Here is a 15859-nt window from a genome sequence, read left to right as displayed (position 1 = left end):
CATACTAAGTGGCTGGTTTTAATGTCTGTGTATGTGTCTTTCTCCCTCCTTGATATGTCTTTGTTCAACACAGATTGGAGGGAGAGGATCCTGGGTAACAACACACAACACTACTGATTCATGCCATAAAGTTGGTCTGGTGTTTAAGAAAAATAAGCACAACACAAATAACCTTCTGTATATATTGTAAATATTAAAAGTGTGACTTTTTTGCTTGTTTGTTTTACGTGACAGAAGCTTTTTATCGCTTGTTTTACCAGCAGAGCAGTGTTTTAGTGTTTGACATTTTCAGTATATTTTGTACTTTTCTACCAAAAACATGTGGAATACAGCAGTGGAGCAGAGTTTGCAAACTCAATCAGATCATAAAACCTCTCGCATTAATAGGACAGCTTCCTCTTGCTCCTGATGGACAGCAGAGCCAATTGTATTTGTCATGGAGTGCAGCAGAATCGTGCAGTTACTACTCTACCAGTATCACAACCCACCACCAGAGGGCGACGTCTGCCGCCCGGAGAGGCGACAAGCAGGAGGAAATGGTCAACGCTGATTGGTTGAGAAACGATGGAGGCATTTTGGAGATGGGCCGTTGTCACATTAGAGAAAGATGAAAGAGCCGAGATGTGATTGTTGGTTTGTGATGCTTTCATGGTGTGCTGCATGTTCAACAAGAGACCTTCAAAACACCTCCACCCATCGTGGGGGTCGAACCCACGACCGGAGATTAAGTCTCACGCGCTACCAGGTGTTCAGATGAATGAAGCAGCATCGGGACACTGAGCAAACGTCACACACGTAAATCATGTTTGTTTATCTCTTATTTCCTTTCATATTGAAGGTTTTCCCTCAACACCTACAGTCTCTTATTTATATATATATATATATATATATATATATATATATATATATATATATATATATATATATATATATATAAACACACACACACACACACACACATACATACACACACACTTTATTCATGAATTACTTATTTTTCTACCAAATGTGTAGGCTTAAACTTCCCACATCCACGCTGAACATGGAATAAAGAGCCTCATGAAATAAACCACATGCTTAACAACAAAGGATACATTTCTATCAAAGTTATCAGGCATCATGAATAATTCCCTTCACATCCGCACTGGATTTAATCAACGCGATCTGCTGACCTGTTAATGGGTTGATTGGACATTAGAATATCGAAATGTACAATTGAAACAATCGGTCTTTTAAATTAATTATTTCGAGCCTTACTTCTATTTTATTACCCGAGTCAGTCAAAAGAATGTATCAATAGTGAGTTATTTCATGATCATTTTTTGAAGGTTTTAACGATATAAAATAAACAAACTGATCCTTAATAATCTTTATTTGTAGCCAACCAATCACATTACTCCGCAGGAGAACCAGAACGAACCATTGGCTGGGGGAGTACAGGCACGTGTCTCCTGACGTCGCTTAGTGTCTACCAATAGCATCCCTGACCACGCCCACAACATTGAGCTGCGTCTGTGGAGCTCATTGATATTCATTGGGGTCGCAGATCTGACTCCTGATTGGATAATAGCCGCACAAAGGGGAATGAATTGTATTCTAGACATTAGTGTTTTGGATTAAGCATAAATAAATAAAGAAATACAAAAAAATGTTAACAAAACCAACAGAACAATACATAAAGAATACATTATTGTTTTATTCTCCATTAAATGTCACAAACAGACATCAGACAAAAGGTTTCAACATTCAAATGTAACAAAATGTCTTTGGCTTCTTTTTTCTTCTCAACTAAGAAAACATTGAACATTTATGAACATTTTTAAGTCTCAGAAAATAGACATTATCCCGCATAATCATTTTTATAATCTTCAAGGTCCCTCTAAGATGAATTATATGTACAAATATTAATTTAACTTCATGAGAGAATTCCACTGAAAGGAACATGTTTATTGTACCGACAGTGAGACTCTCACACATGCTGCTGACTTGGTTTAGTCTCGTTACATTCTTTAAATCAGCTGGATGTGATTAAGGAGCACAGTCCAAACAATACACTGAATTAAACTGAGAAATACCGTGTGTGTGTGTGTGTGGGGGGGGGGGGGGGGGGTTTATCTGATATGTGCCTATTCTTATTGTCCAGATTATCCTTGAGATTGATTCAAATATGATTCGCATACGTAACATTTCATGTAACTCTTTTAGTTTTTAGTGCTTTTATAAAACAGTGTAAATTGTACACATCAGCAATATGCAAAACAGCTGAAATACATCCAGATGAAGTGCTTTGAGTAGATGCTGCACCACCAGTAGGTCAGTGATCAGTGATCAGGCATGCAGGATTCTCATTGGTTAGCTTGGTGCTTAATAACTTGAGACCCGAGTCTCCACATCTCCTTCTGTTCCCTGATGTTAAACATCAAACCTGCATGAATATGAGCCGGCATCGCTCCCAAAGCACATAACTTAAATACATGTCACACACAATGCAACAAAACGCCATCACACAAGAAAGAGAACCCGATTACTGCTTACTGCTGATGAAGCCGCCTGTCAGGCTCGTAGCAACATTCCCTCGAGCTTCTCCCATAAAAACAAATAACCTTCGGGACTAAAACTGTTCTCTAGATCTTTCTTGACAATCCTAAATGTGTCTGGTCCGAGTCATTTCAGTATGGACCATTTGATCTGTTCCTTGGCCGACTGCAGAACCTGTGAACAGAGACAGAACCAAGAAGATAGGATGTAGCACCATGTAGCACCATGTAGCATCATGTAGCATGACATAGCAAACAGAAGATTAGGTAGAAGTGGAGAAATCTAAAAAAAACAAAAACTTAAAAACGAACGTAATACACATTGTTTTATGATACAATATGTGTAGATGTGTTGAACCTCTGAGGACGTGTATAGTGTTGCAGTACCGCTGCTCACCCACTAGATGTCAGACGGAGCACTGTGAGGAGTTCCTCCATGATGAAGTGAACAGGGATAAGAACTGTAATATACTGGTTTATTAATGAACTATTACAATGTCTTTAAAGTTCCTCACTTTCTTAGCTTTTACATGATGATTTGTGTGACATGATATGGAAGGAATGCAATTCTATATCATGTCCCATGGCCTTTAAAACATCTCTGTCCAGATCTTTGGCCAGCAGTGAGCGGTGCAGCATGGACTCTATGATGCTCTGGTGCAGTGAGCGCTGCAGCATGGACTCTATGATGCTCTGGTGTCGTGAGCGGTGCAGCATGGACTCTATGATGCTCTGGTGCAGTGAGCGCTGCAGCATGGACTCTATGATGCTCTGGTGTAGTGAGCGCTGCAGCATGGACTCTATGATGCTCTGGTGCAGTGAGCGCTGCAGCATGGACTCTATGATGCTCTGGTGCAGTGAGCGCTGCAGCATGGACTCTATGATGCTCTGGTGCAGTGAGCGCTGTGGAGTGCAGGCGGTTGTGAAGTTAGTAGAGACTTACGTTCGTGGTCAGCGCCAGCTTCTCTGTTATGTGCTGTCGGGGTTCAAGCAAGAGATAAAGAAAAGCTTAGAGCATGCTACTGACATACATGTGGCAGGAGGGTTCACTGATGGCCATGCAGTTTGACCTCAGTCCAGTGTTTAAAGAGCTCCAGTGCTAGAGGTTGCTGTTGATCCATGTAAATGTCCATCAACCCCTTCATCCAGTCACAGTTGAGCCGTATTAGTGCGTGGTGAGCTAAAGCGTTAGCGTGCAGCCTGGTGAATCTGCAGACGGATGTCAAACTGCTAGCAGAGAACACTCAGCTTCCTGCCATGAGCTCTGTTATCAGCTGATGGTAATCAGAGAGCAGCAGAGAGGAGGTAGACATGCAGAGCTGTGGGTCTGTAGGTATCTGTAAGGGTGCCTTCACACCTGTGGTTCGGTTCATTGTGTGCGGTCTTGGTTCAGTTGTTTGTTCTGCACCAGGGTTCTTTAAAAGCTTTCCCATCAGCCCAACAACAAACCAAACAGGTGAGCTGTGAAAGCACCCGAAGTTCATGTTTCTGTGAAATGTGAAGTTTGTTATTTAATCCATTTCTGCTTCTGTTTGCTGCTGGGGAACAGAGGCCATTGCGTAATGTATCGCTGTCTTCAATATGTGTGTGTGTGTGTGTGCGCGCGTGTTACCTGGGCCACGCTTTGTTCAGACAATGGGTTCTCGTCCGTCTGTAAAACAAAATGACATCAGTGTGTTTATATCAGTGAAAACTGCAAAAGTCATGCAAACTACTTGATACACACAAACACACACACACACAAACCAGAGCACTGCAAACATCATTGGATCAGTGGAAATACCATCACAGACTGTCTGTAAGTGACATTCAAAGCTCAGCCAATCACAACTCATATTAGCATGAGCAGCCATGTTAGCGGCTCAGTGGTGATCTGTCCCCCGATGGTGTCCAGCTGCAGAGCTCTGGCTCGGTGGAAGATCACCAGTGTTTTAATGTGCTTATTGTTAATACATAAAGCAGCCTCTGATCCTACTGAGCGTATGTTTGCATCACTGCGTCTCCTCCATGCCACACAATGTTACTCATAAAGTTATGTAACGTAACTTTAGGCGGTAAATAACTTGTACTAACTTTATAGTTGAAGGCTAACGTTAGCTAGCTGTGCTAACAGTGTTAGCAAACTATCGACATATTCAGCGGAAAAAAAGTTCAGCATAACCGTTTCAATTAACGTTAACGTTAGTTTGCTAACAACATTAGCATATCGAGACAACGTTGGTGAACTTATGAGGTTCGTGAAAGTAATTGTCTGCTTTATGTATGCTAGCTAACTGTATACGTTAGTTATATTAAACTTCTTTGTCCTGTGTTGGTGGTAGAGGTTGTGTGATTTATTCACACCAATGAGCGTTCTGATGATCGTCTCTGGTGTAAACTATTTCAGACATAATCTCCGTCTCCAAGCTTGAGAACACAAATAATGGTATGGAGGAGGAGGGCCTGCAGCCTGCAGAGGGACTCTTACCGCCAGTCCACCACTTTGGTCCAAATCAAAATACCAACTATCGGGTGGAGTGATATGACATTTCTTCCACAGACAGTTGTGGTCCCCAGAGGATACAGTGAATGTACAGCACCACCAGCAAGTCAAAGTTTTCAAATGTAGAAAAATGCAGTTTCTCTGTAAGCCTCTGTTAGTCAGCAAGCTCCATCACCATGCTTTTACCTCATCCGTCTCACCCATCCCTCCTCCATCCCTTCACTGACACCATCTCACTCTCATTCATTCATTCATTCGCTCTCTCTCTACCTCTCGATCCTTCCCCTCGTCTCCCTCTCTGTCTGTCTGCCTACAGCAGCTGGCTCTTGTCTGTTTGTCGCTCTACCTCACCGGTGATGTAATCAAACAGGACGAAGCCATAGGCTGGCTCCGACATTAGCTGACACCGATCGGAAGAAGAGAGGCAGGGAGAAGGAGAGGAAGAAAGGTAAAGCGGGTAAGAAGCCGACGAGGAGAGCTGTGGGAGTCTGCACAGGCCAAACAGCTGCTCAAGAGCACAACATTGGTTTTCCAGTGATTCAAATCAATAAACAAATTGCTGTGATTGGTCGTCGGGAATGACAGACAGTCATCTTACCCTGTAGTTGACCTTCTGTAGGACCAGCTGGGGGTCGATCTCCAGAATCACCCTGGCAACGGCATACAAGAGCACAAAACACACATGAGGACGACAGCAGCACACGTAGGTCAGGGAGGACTCAGTCCAGCAGACCGAGCACTTCTCTTAAAGACGGCGGATGAACCACCACCAGGACCAACAGGTCGTTCACATGTGACCTCGCCTGAATGCACTGCTCAATGACTCAAAGAGGAACAGGTTGATCAGCTGGAGGCTGATTCATTTCTTACCCGCCATCGATGATTTCGTCCACAATCAGGAACACTCCCTCCAAGTTGTCCAGCAAACACCTCCGCTCAACATTCTTCCTGCAAAAAACCCCAAACAATCCAGTTTACAGTACTGTGGCAATGTGACACGGTCTGTACGTGTGATTCAAGGAACCGTTTGTTCTTCACTCTCTTCTCTCCAATCCCATGAAAAGACGGTTAGCCTGACTCCAAAAGTCAAAGATACACTGACAACTCTTGTTTGACAAAGGTTTGAGGGTTTGAGCAGGATTCGGAGGCTCTACTTGTGAAGGAACAATAGTTCTATAGAACAGAAGGTCTGTGCAGCCTCCCGCTGGCTGCCTGGCAACCTAACGACGACAACAAGACCACAGCAAAGTCTGAACTTCTTCTGGCATTAATCCAAACACACGTTAAACTTTTCTGTTACGCGCCATTTATTAGTAGCAGTAAGCTAATGCTAGTTGAGTTACACCCCCCCACATGCTCATAACAAATGCATTTTCATGAGAAGGCAGTGGGCACCAGAAGCTAAGCTAAGGTTACCGACGGTTTACTCCATGTGTTTCTATGAATGTCGCTACTTCTAGGAAAGAAGAGACCCTTTGTTACTTCCTGACGCTAGCTTAAACATATCTTCATCAGTTCCCCACAGATGCTTCTCCTGATCTTTCACTTTGAGAAAATCCAACTGGTAACTTCCCTGTAAAACCACAAATGTACCACACGTTTCCATTTCTGTTCAAGTACAGGTTAAACAAGGAGCTGCTACCAGTCTTTATGCTAAGCTAGGCTAAGCGCCTTCTGGCTCCGCCTCCATGCCAAACACCTAGACACGAGGGTGGTATGACTCTTCCCAACATGTCCACTGCTCCTTTAACATCACAGCCCGTGCACCATGATGGCCAACATGTCCAGACACCAGCATGCGTTTCCTCATAATAAAGCACTATCAACACAACAGCCCATAATATAATCCCTCAGTGTCTCCGTCGCTCACACTCTGCATTACTGCTGCCACGGTTCCCATAGCAACCGCATCCGCAGAAGTTTGGCTGATCATGTTGCGTTCAACAATGAGGTATCCTGGTGTGCACTTGCTGACGTGTTCAGTACATATGTAAAGATGAGGACTATGTGTCATTGTGTCATCTTCAGATCAGATCAGGGTTTCCTTCAGAGTAAAAGGAGCCTGACTGTGCCAGTGAGGGGCTCTGGTGGAGGGATGGCAGCGTCTGTGTGGATTATATGAGCACTGATGATGATGATGAGGTCACATGACGAGGATGCTTCGTGCATGTGCTCGGCGGAAAGTCAGTGAAAAATGTCATCGTCACTCCAGCAACATAACCGAGTCTGTCCGACGTCAGGGGAGCAAGATATTGAATTTATTGTCAATGTTTATTGTTGTTGTAATTTTTCGATGTAAAATGCCATGAGTGAGAATAATTCACCTTCATAACTTTAAGCTTACGACTCAATGAGAGAACATACCTGAGGATCTGACTGAGGGACTCAAACAGGCAGCTCAGTACCGACACCAGCATCAGCTGGAGAGAAGAAGAGAAACGGCACTTTATTCTGAAGAGGCATTTACTCTGCTACAAATGACACACGTTTGTCGTGGCATGTTACCTGCAAACACAGAACAACATTAGCATTATATCTATATATATATATATATATATATATATATATTTTTTTTTTATGTCCATGCCACACTGACGTGTTTTAGGTTCTGCCAGCTAACATGCTAGTACGCTGGTTTAGCTACGTTTTGCTCTCCAACAACTACTGAGGGAGACCTCCGTCTCTTCAGCTGCACTGGGTTCACCAGCTGGAGGCAGAACGTCGGTCTGCTGCTTGGTGCTGGGCAGGTACTGTACGGTGGGTTCATCAGAGCTCGTTTCACTGGAAACAGCAGCCTTTACAATTCCCAGGTAGTGTATCTAAAGCAAGGACTTTGTTACGCTTATATTATTGTGGTTATGGTTGTTGTTATATATAAAGATGGCATTTGTTCCTACAGTAATTCCACAGTGAAGTACATTGACTTCTCCCATCATGTACACATTCATTTAAAATGTTAAGATGTTCCATAAGCGTTACTGATCAGTTTAAGAGCTTATTAAGGTTTGAAATTGACAACAGAGATCTGAAACATTTTCAGTGATTCTTACTCAGTATTTAGGTATTTAATGGGTTAACTCCTCTTTACCCTTTGTGGTAAATAATGAATGAATTCAAATATGTTCATACATTCAAAGCTAATCTTGCAAAAACTAGCAAGACTAGCTAGATTAAATAAATAAATAAATCCCAGCTATTTCAACAAATAGAACCAAAAAAAGCTTGAATTATTCTTCTGCGTGGACCATGGATGTCATTTTTATTTACTTCTAAAAAAAACCCCTTAATATTACAAAATGACGAAATACGTGCCCTCAATTTGATACCTTAGTTCATAAAGTGTGTGTGTGTGTGTGGGGGGCGGCAGTGTTTTCATCTGTAAAATGATAAACTAAAGGATCAGGCTGGTGATAATCTTTTTTTTCTCTTTTTTGTATTCTTGTCCCCAACAAGGACACGTTACCTCCAGATCCAAAGCACCGCTGTGAGCCTTTATTAAGTACCTCGTTCTCCTCAGCGCTGCCCACCACATAGAAGAAGAGGTCTATGCTGCTCTTATAGACCACGGTCATCCCCTCCACGAACGCTATCTCATCTACAGAGAGAAGACGGAGAGAGGGATGCTTCAGGGTAGAAGAGGAGGACAGACGTATATTCACACAATGACTTCATTTCAGTCCAATAAAAGATGACAAAGATTAATAGAAGAATAGGAAAAAAGATGAGGAAGCAAATGAAAAGAAAAGAGAAAAAGGATAAAGAAAGTGATAGGGGAGGGATGAATGGCACAAGGAGGACGGAATGAGGAAGGAGAAAGGGAGGATGAGAGGAGATGACAAAGAGAGAAGGGACAGGTGGGGACAAAGAAAGGCAAGGAGGGAGGTGATTCCATCGGATAGGAGACAACAACAACAAAAAGATGTAAACTTGAGAGAGCGAAGGAGGGAGGAAGGAAAGGAAAAAGAAGAAAAGGGAAAGTGAGTGGAATGAGGGAGAGAGACGGGGGGAGTGACGAGATGCTTTAAGGAAGGGAAGAGCAGGACAAAGGGAGGATGAGGCAGGAGGGAAGGAGCGGGATATAGCATGACATGGGAGAAGAGAGAGGAGAAAAGGAGGAATGAAGGAGGAGTTTAGAACAACAGGAGGAATACACTGGGTGGTGATAGGAGGCCGGGGGCAGAGACTCGGGTATCAGCTGTGAAACCGGGAATGAATCTAACTTAAGAAGTGTCCGCTGTGTTTCACAGAGTTCAAACAAAACAGTGACGAGATTTCTTCCCTAGATGTTCAAGGTTCACACCAACAACTGTTTGGCTGGATGGAGACCAGGCCGCCACAGAACGGCTTCAGGCTAACGTACAGTGAAGGAGGAGCAACAGGTGCCATTGGAGACGTTGTGAGTGAACAGACACAGAGAGGAACCTACTGTCTGCTTTGTGCGTCTTGTTAAAGACGTTCCTCTCAAAGTTCTTCTGTTCCTTCATGGAGGGGTAGAGGCCGGGGTCGTAGTGCTGAAACAGACACAAAGTGAACGGACGTCTGCTTCCATTCTGAGCTAAACATGGAGGAGCTGAGACTGAGAGGAGGGGTTGACAACACGTAATGTGATGAGGCACCAGAGCAGTGGTTTGGGACGTCTTAGTCCATTCAATATATGATCAGTTTTCCAGCAATGTTTTCAGCAATAGCTAGTCTTTTCCTATGAAACCCCAGAGGGACTTCAAATAGTCTTGCTGTGGAATCCTCGTAATAAACACAAGTCACAGCACGTTTACGGTCACAATGAAGGGCATTGAATGAAGGCGTGTGCTTCGTACATTTTGTGAGGCTGGTCAGCAGTGAAGGGTTAATGAGTCCTTACCTTTGACAGAAGTCTGTTGCCATCATTGTCCAGAATGAAAACAGCTTTCACTGTGTAGAGGGAGGGTTCCTGCAACAATAAACAGAGGGAACATCTTTCATATTTCAGCTTTTCCGAGTAACATCAGGAGAACTTGGGAGAGGTCTCGTCCACAATGCCACAGCAGCAGTAGAAGCATCTGACCAGTGTGTCGTGTCAACCCTAATCATCCAGCAACACCCTGTACACACAGGAGCTACCCAGTTCCACCCAGTTCCTACATCCGTCTGCTCAGCCTGCAGACCTTTCTGCTTTAGTTTCCTCATTCAGTTTTGGACTTTCTTTTCCAGATGTGGACATGCCAAAAGATGTTGTCCAGCATCCTGCTCACTCATCCGTCCGTCAGAAGAGGTTCAGACCCGAGACAAAGTTCTGTTATGCACTGACTAGCATAGAATCACAGTCGGAGTGTATCACAGAACTTAGACCAGGAACTTACACAACATGCACCGTACAATTTCCCCAGCTTGCATTACCATGGTTACGGGAGGACGAAGACATTTGAATCAACCACCTTTTGATTCAGGCATTCTGGTCTGATAACGGCTGAACTGTGTTAACGTGGGTATAAAACCTCTTTACTTTTTTAGGCTTCACTTGGCGACAGTTCTTTGAGCTAAATGCTAATGGCAGCATGCTAACATGCTCACAATGACAACGTGCTGAAGTTGAACGGGTGTAATCTGTGCCATAGTTCCTCTCACAGCATGTTAGAACGCTAACATTTGCTAATTGGTGCTAAACACAATGTACAGCTCAGGCTGATCGGACTCCTGCGGATATTTGGTCATAAACCAACTATTGGACAAATGTAAATGTTGACCTGATGATGGCGGCAGATGAAAAGTCAGCTGAACACCAAAGTCTTTATGAATCTCTTGGGACCAACCAACACGTCCAACCCCTGAGCTGCATAATGGGAGCTATTATTCAATGGTCAGGATTTCAACCAATCAACTTTTGATGAAACTTGAAATGATGTCTCTTGTGACTGACTGGCTTAAGAGTATTCTTCATTATTCCTTCGGTACAACAGCTGTGTGATTTTTGGGGGATTATTGCAGAAAATAAACTCTGTGGCTTGATACTTCAGCAAGATAATCTTCACAGATGAACCTCCATATAAAAGGAATAGGAGTAGAACCGACATTCACATTCAAAGAAACGTAGCAGGACGGTCAGAGCAACGGCCGTTATACACACACACACACACACACACGTTTTCACCGGTTCCTCCTGCTCTCACACACACCAGGGCACGCTTTCAGGCTGACCCATGTCGGTGGACGCAACGGACAAAGAAAAGGTCGTGAAGAAGAAGACAAAGTAGCAAACATGGATGTAACAATGCATATTATGACACTCACACAGAAATCGGCTTCGCAAACGTTTTTCAGTCAGAGGAAAGAAAAGCAGTCCAGAGGTTTGTCAGACCTCAAGGATTCAAAAGATGACAAACTGATTATTCACATAACTTTTGTTTGTTCACAAGAGAAGGTCCCGGGTACCTTGAAGGTAGGCTTGTGCCGATGGGCCATCGGATCGTATGCCGATGGCTGAGGATTGTTTTTTCTACAAAGATATTAAGGCAGTTTTAACTTTCTATCATTGTAAAACATAATCTATCTGCTGCAGACCACGCATAGAGATGTTTCTGGCGGAGCGGCGTGGCCCCCCGCTGAACCTCATTGAGCAGCACGAGTGACGAATACAGTTCAAATCCTTGGATCATTATGTCCATACGCCAGCGCACCAGAACTCTGCGTTCCATAGGAGCAGTTAACGTGATGATAATGTTAAACAGATCATGAGGCTGCATTAAACATTTCAATAGAAATGTTCCCACTCCTGTTTATTCACCGAACTGTAACTGTATTGCTCGCAGAAAGCTTAAAGATGTGATTATTTCAAAGCTCCGTCATTAACATAACCCAATGTCAAGATATTACCTTTATCTCCGACACTGAAACTAAACCCTGCCATGCCGGCATCAACGGCTTGACTTATGAAAATACAAACTCATCTACTGTAACATTTAACAGCATTAAATAACATTGTGATCACGTGTGAGGTCGCCCATATTCCATCCAACCTGTTTTCCTCTTCACCTTCATGGCTTGTATAGCGCGCTAGTTTCCTCATCTGTTCAATACTCATATGTAGCATTTAGGTCTAATCCTTACTAGTGTGATGCAACATGTTTTAATCTAGTTAACACTGTCTGTACTGTATAACTAGAGCACCGGTGCAACCGGCTGCTGCTCCCTGGTCCTGCCCTGTCCTCAGGGGAGCAGCTCTTTACATAAGATGATGCTCACACCTCCATGGCTGACAGAGCAACGCAACATCATACTGTCAATCCCACATCGTTGGAAATAGCTGTGGAAACTAGAACTCTGCAGAGTGAAAGAGACTGAGTGAAGAGGGTTGAACGTAAAAGGATGAAAGCCTATTTGACAAACGGCCTCTCTGGATCAACATGGCCGGATAAACGCCCAAACAGAATATTGGCTGTTTGGTTGAAACATAATGATTTTCTCTGGAGTGCATGTTTATAAATGGGTCACGGAGTCAGACAAAACCAGAAGACCAATTCAGACATCTGGAGACAGTTGGCAAAAACAACAACATCAAAGCTTCTGGCAATTTGGACTTGGCAGTTGTCTTGACCGCAAATTTGATTTACGTTTTGATGTTTACCACATTATGGACACCACATAATAGCAGGACATTTTCTACGCATTTAGCTGTGATCCAGAATAAGAGACAGTAGCTGCGACCTGTTTCGTGTCAGCTGTTCTATCAATAGCCTCCATAAAAGCAGATTACATGATGCAATTAAAAAGACATTTTTTGCTTCCATCTGCTTGCTAAACGGCACAAAACAGCAAGATGCAGAGAGAGAGAACGAGAGAGAGAACGAGAGAGAGAACGAGAGAGCGAGCGAGAGAGAGAGCGAGAGCGAGAGCGAGAGAGAGCGAACGAGAGAGCCAGAGCGAGAGAGAGTCAGAGCGAGAGAGAGAGCGAGAGCGAGAGCGAGAGAGAGAGCGAGAGAGAGAGATTGATGAGAAGACGACCACTCTTCCAGTGTCGTAACCCATCGGCTCTCGCTCTGATGGTTTAGCCTCTAGGGACAACGACCGATAACTCGGTGGTTCCGATGTAGCCGATGTATCCTCCTGGCCGTGACTTCCTTTTTCGCGCGCTGCTCATTGTAGTCCGATTAGCAACTCGAGATGCGAGAATTGAATTGGGGTTGAGCCACGACGTCTACAACCGGACTGTGTCTCTGCATTCATACGCAGACATCCGTTTGTAGAGACACTTTCCTTTTTTAAATTTCCTTTAACTCCAGCACACTACTTTTTGTCAGTCGTGGTGCAAAACGTCCGACCTCCTCCTAGAAAGAGCACAACGCAACGCCACTCAGTCGCAGTTCCTACTTGTAAACTTGGGGGAAATCCATCGCCCTCACAGAGAAGCAGTTGTCTGACGTCACACAATTGAAGCGTACACTGTAAAACAGTAAACCATCAGTTTGTCACGGCGGCCATGTTTTGCTGTTGGCACCTGGAACACTTGGAGTTCGGAAGACATTTTAAATGGAAAATCCCGACCTCCAACTTTGACCTGAACGCAGCGTTAGAAAGCACAAACATCACTGGTTGTTTTGACCATTTAATAATATTTTAAATCTGTCTCTCAACTTCATGGACGTGCAAAGCTGAACTTCTGACGTACTCCTTTGATCCTGTGCTCGTAATGGGATATGTGGAAGCGGTAGAAAGAGCTATAACAACAGAGGAGACAGTGTATCGAGTTTTATAGCTCATAACGTTATCATAGCATCAGTCGTGAAAGTCTCATTATGCAGATGACGTGTTCAATTATTCTATAATCCACTGTTGGATTATTAATATTATTATTCATATGACATATGTTGACAATGTTACTTGTTAGCTGGAGCTGATTTTAAGAATAAGTTTGCTTCAGGTATTAAAAGTTAAAGTAGTCATTAGTGCGCAGAAAACTGGCACATTACAGTTTATAATGTTGCATAATATATTGTTTGATTATTGTTACCACCGTGCATTATTGTCCAATTTCACTCTTTCAACTTTGAATATACATATAGTTGTATTATCATGGATGTACTCGGGTAAAGTACTTAAGTTACATCAAGGTAAATGGAAATACAGTGCGCAAGGCAAACAGAGCGAGAGAGAGAGAGAGCGAGCGCGAGAGCGAGCGCGCGAGAGAGAGAGCGAGAGCGCGAGAGAGAGAGAAGCGGTGGACGTGGCACCTACTCTGCTCTACACGTCAACCGATCTGTGCACATAGCGCTCCACATAAGCGGACATTTAAACACGCACGCACGCGCGCTTTTAACTACACGCCATACACACACTGCCACGCGAATCGCCCCCCTCGCGCGACACTTGACTGTCTCCACTAGTCTTGAGGCTCGTACTTGTGCCCTGTTGCGCTCCGCGCTGGGCTGCGCGTGGATAAGTGGATAACAGCTGACTGGCTCCGCCGCTCTGTTGGAACGGAGTTAAGTTAACACCTGACTAGAAGTTGTCAGACCGAAACCAGCGCAGACGATCCCCTGTAGCAGGCGATCTTACAAGAAGAAGACTAAACTGTCCTTTAGACGCGCTGTCTGCACGTGAAACACTCCTGGGATCAGACCAGGCCTGTGCGCGTCCGCCATCACATAACATGATCGCGATTGTGTGTTCGACGAATGAATCAAACTCATTCCTGATTTATGAACGATCTGGAGCCTGCCCCCCCCTCTCCCTCTCCATTATCTCCCACCTCCGAAACTGCCATAATGCAACAAATGGTCCCGTGCGCTGATAAAAGCAGTACAGAAACAATAAGCTGACACACGTTTGCCAAGAACCTGAACCCTCTGGACCCCGAAACTAAAGGTGCACGGAGAGGCTCACCAGAGTCGCGTAGTCCATCGCCGCCGTGCTCGCTCGGTGTGTTGACGTGGACAGCTCTGAGCTGTCACACCGAGATCATTGCCTTCCTTCTTTTTTCTTTTTTTTCACGGAGCTGCCCGGGCGCGATCCCGGCACCCGCGCAGCCAACCGGATAAACCCACAGTAGCGCGAGTGTACGGCACAGCGCGCGGTCCCGACTGCCTTTTCCTCCCTCCCCTCGCTCATAGCCTTTCACAATAAAGGTTTTTGGGCTCCTTTCGGAGGCCGTCTACAGCTCACCGCGTGTGTCCATGATGTCACATTGAAGCATGAGGCTGTGATATTCTGTATGTTAGATTTATATTCAGTATTTGTAGACAAACAATTAACGCATGTGGAGCCAAAGCTGATAAAGCGTATCATTATCATCCAATTACAACAATATATATATCATACATATATATATGTTCCCTCATTATGATGAACCCCGGCACTGTTTATCTTTGATTTAATCCCATACGGCCACCATGAATGGTCATTGGCGTGTATTAATCCGCTTCAAAAAATAGACAAATGCGGTATTTCGTCCTGTTTGAGAGCGGTTATGTGTGTTTGTTTTGAAAGAATCTATACATTTGCGAGGAGTTTGTTAAAGATTGTCTGAGGAGGTCTGACAGCCACCGACAGGTGTGGTGAGGTCGGAGGTATCGAGAGACCAACTAACACATTGTTGGTGTTGTGTTGTTGTGGGATTTGTTGACAGTGAGAAGAATATGGAATAACATACGCCTTATAGTTTAGATGAAAGACATGGCTAGTGGTGAGCAGACTCTCTTGGCATGTGCAGGTTTTGGGTCTCAGCATGCACATGTAGCATGAACTGTACACAATGTGCATTCATTTTAGGGTACTTGTAACTTATTCCCAATACCAAATGCTAATAATAGCATGTTTCTGTCTCTTCTATCAGCTGGTTTTTAAGAAAGAAACAGACATACGGTGACAA

The 15859-nt window shown here is 44.0% G+C and overlaps 1 protein-coding gene across 3 annotated transcripts; it reads right to left on the bottom strand.

Annotated features, from left to right (window-relative positions):
- Positions 1-1676: 1676 nt before the first annotated feature.
- Positions 1677-15026, bottom strand: copz2 (COPI coat complex subunit zeta 2). 3 transcript variants are annotated; one of them, XR_013772483.1, is made up of 10 exons: positions 14875-15026; positions 9881-9949; positions 9446-9530; positions 8523-8614; positions 7384-7439; positions 5890-5967; positions 5618-5669; positions 5290-5419; positions 4150-4188; positions 1677-2712 (listed from the first exon to the last, which is right to left on the bottom strand). XR_013772483.1 is itself a non-coding variant. In XM_079281152.1 (10 exons), exons 1-10 carry the CDS (start codon positions 14890-14892, stop codon positions 2665-2667), a joined length of 570 nt encoding a protein of 189 aa, XP_079137278.1. In that variant the 5' UTR covers positions 14893-15026; the 3' UTR covers positions 1677-2664. The 3 variants fall into 3 exon arrangements, 2 of the variants coding, with proteins under 2 accessions (XP_079137278.1, XP_079137279.1); XM_079281152.1 differs by lacking the exon at positions 5290-5419 and adding an exon at positions 3481-3513; XM_079281153.1 differs by lacking the exon at positions 5290-5419.
- Between the last annotated feature and the right edge of the window lie 833 nt (positions 15027-15859).

The sequence above is a fragment of the Melanostigma gelatinosum genome (genome assembly GCF_949748355.1).
Source record: "Melanostigma gelatinosum genome assembly, chromosome: 13".
NCBI classification, from domain to species: Eukaryota; Metazoa; Chordata; class Actinopteri; order Perciformes; family Zoarcidae; genus Melanostigma; species Melanostigma gelatinosum.
This window is presented reverse-complemented; position numbering and strand designations above follow the sequence as displayed.

Excerpts from the sequence above, each read along its gene's own strand:
- copz2 (XM_079281152.1), bottom strand. Across the intron at positions 8,615-9,445 it reads CAAGACGCACAAAGCAGACA|ATGAGATAGCGTTCGTGGAG; the intron begins GTAGGTTCCTCT and ends TTCTCTCTGTAG. Across the intron at positions 7,440-8,522 it reads GCAGCGCTGAGGAGAACGAG|CTGATGCTGGTGTCGGTACT; the intron begins GTACTTAATAAA and ends TCTTCTCTCCAG.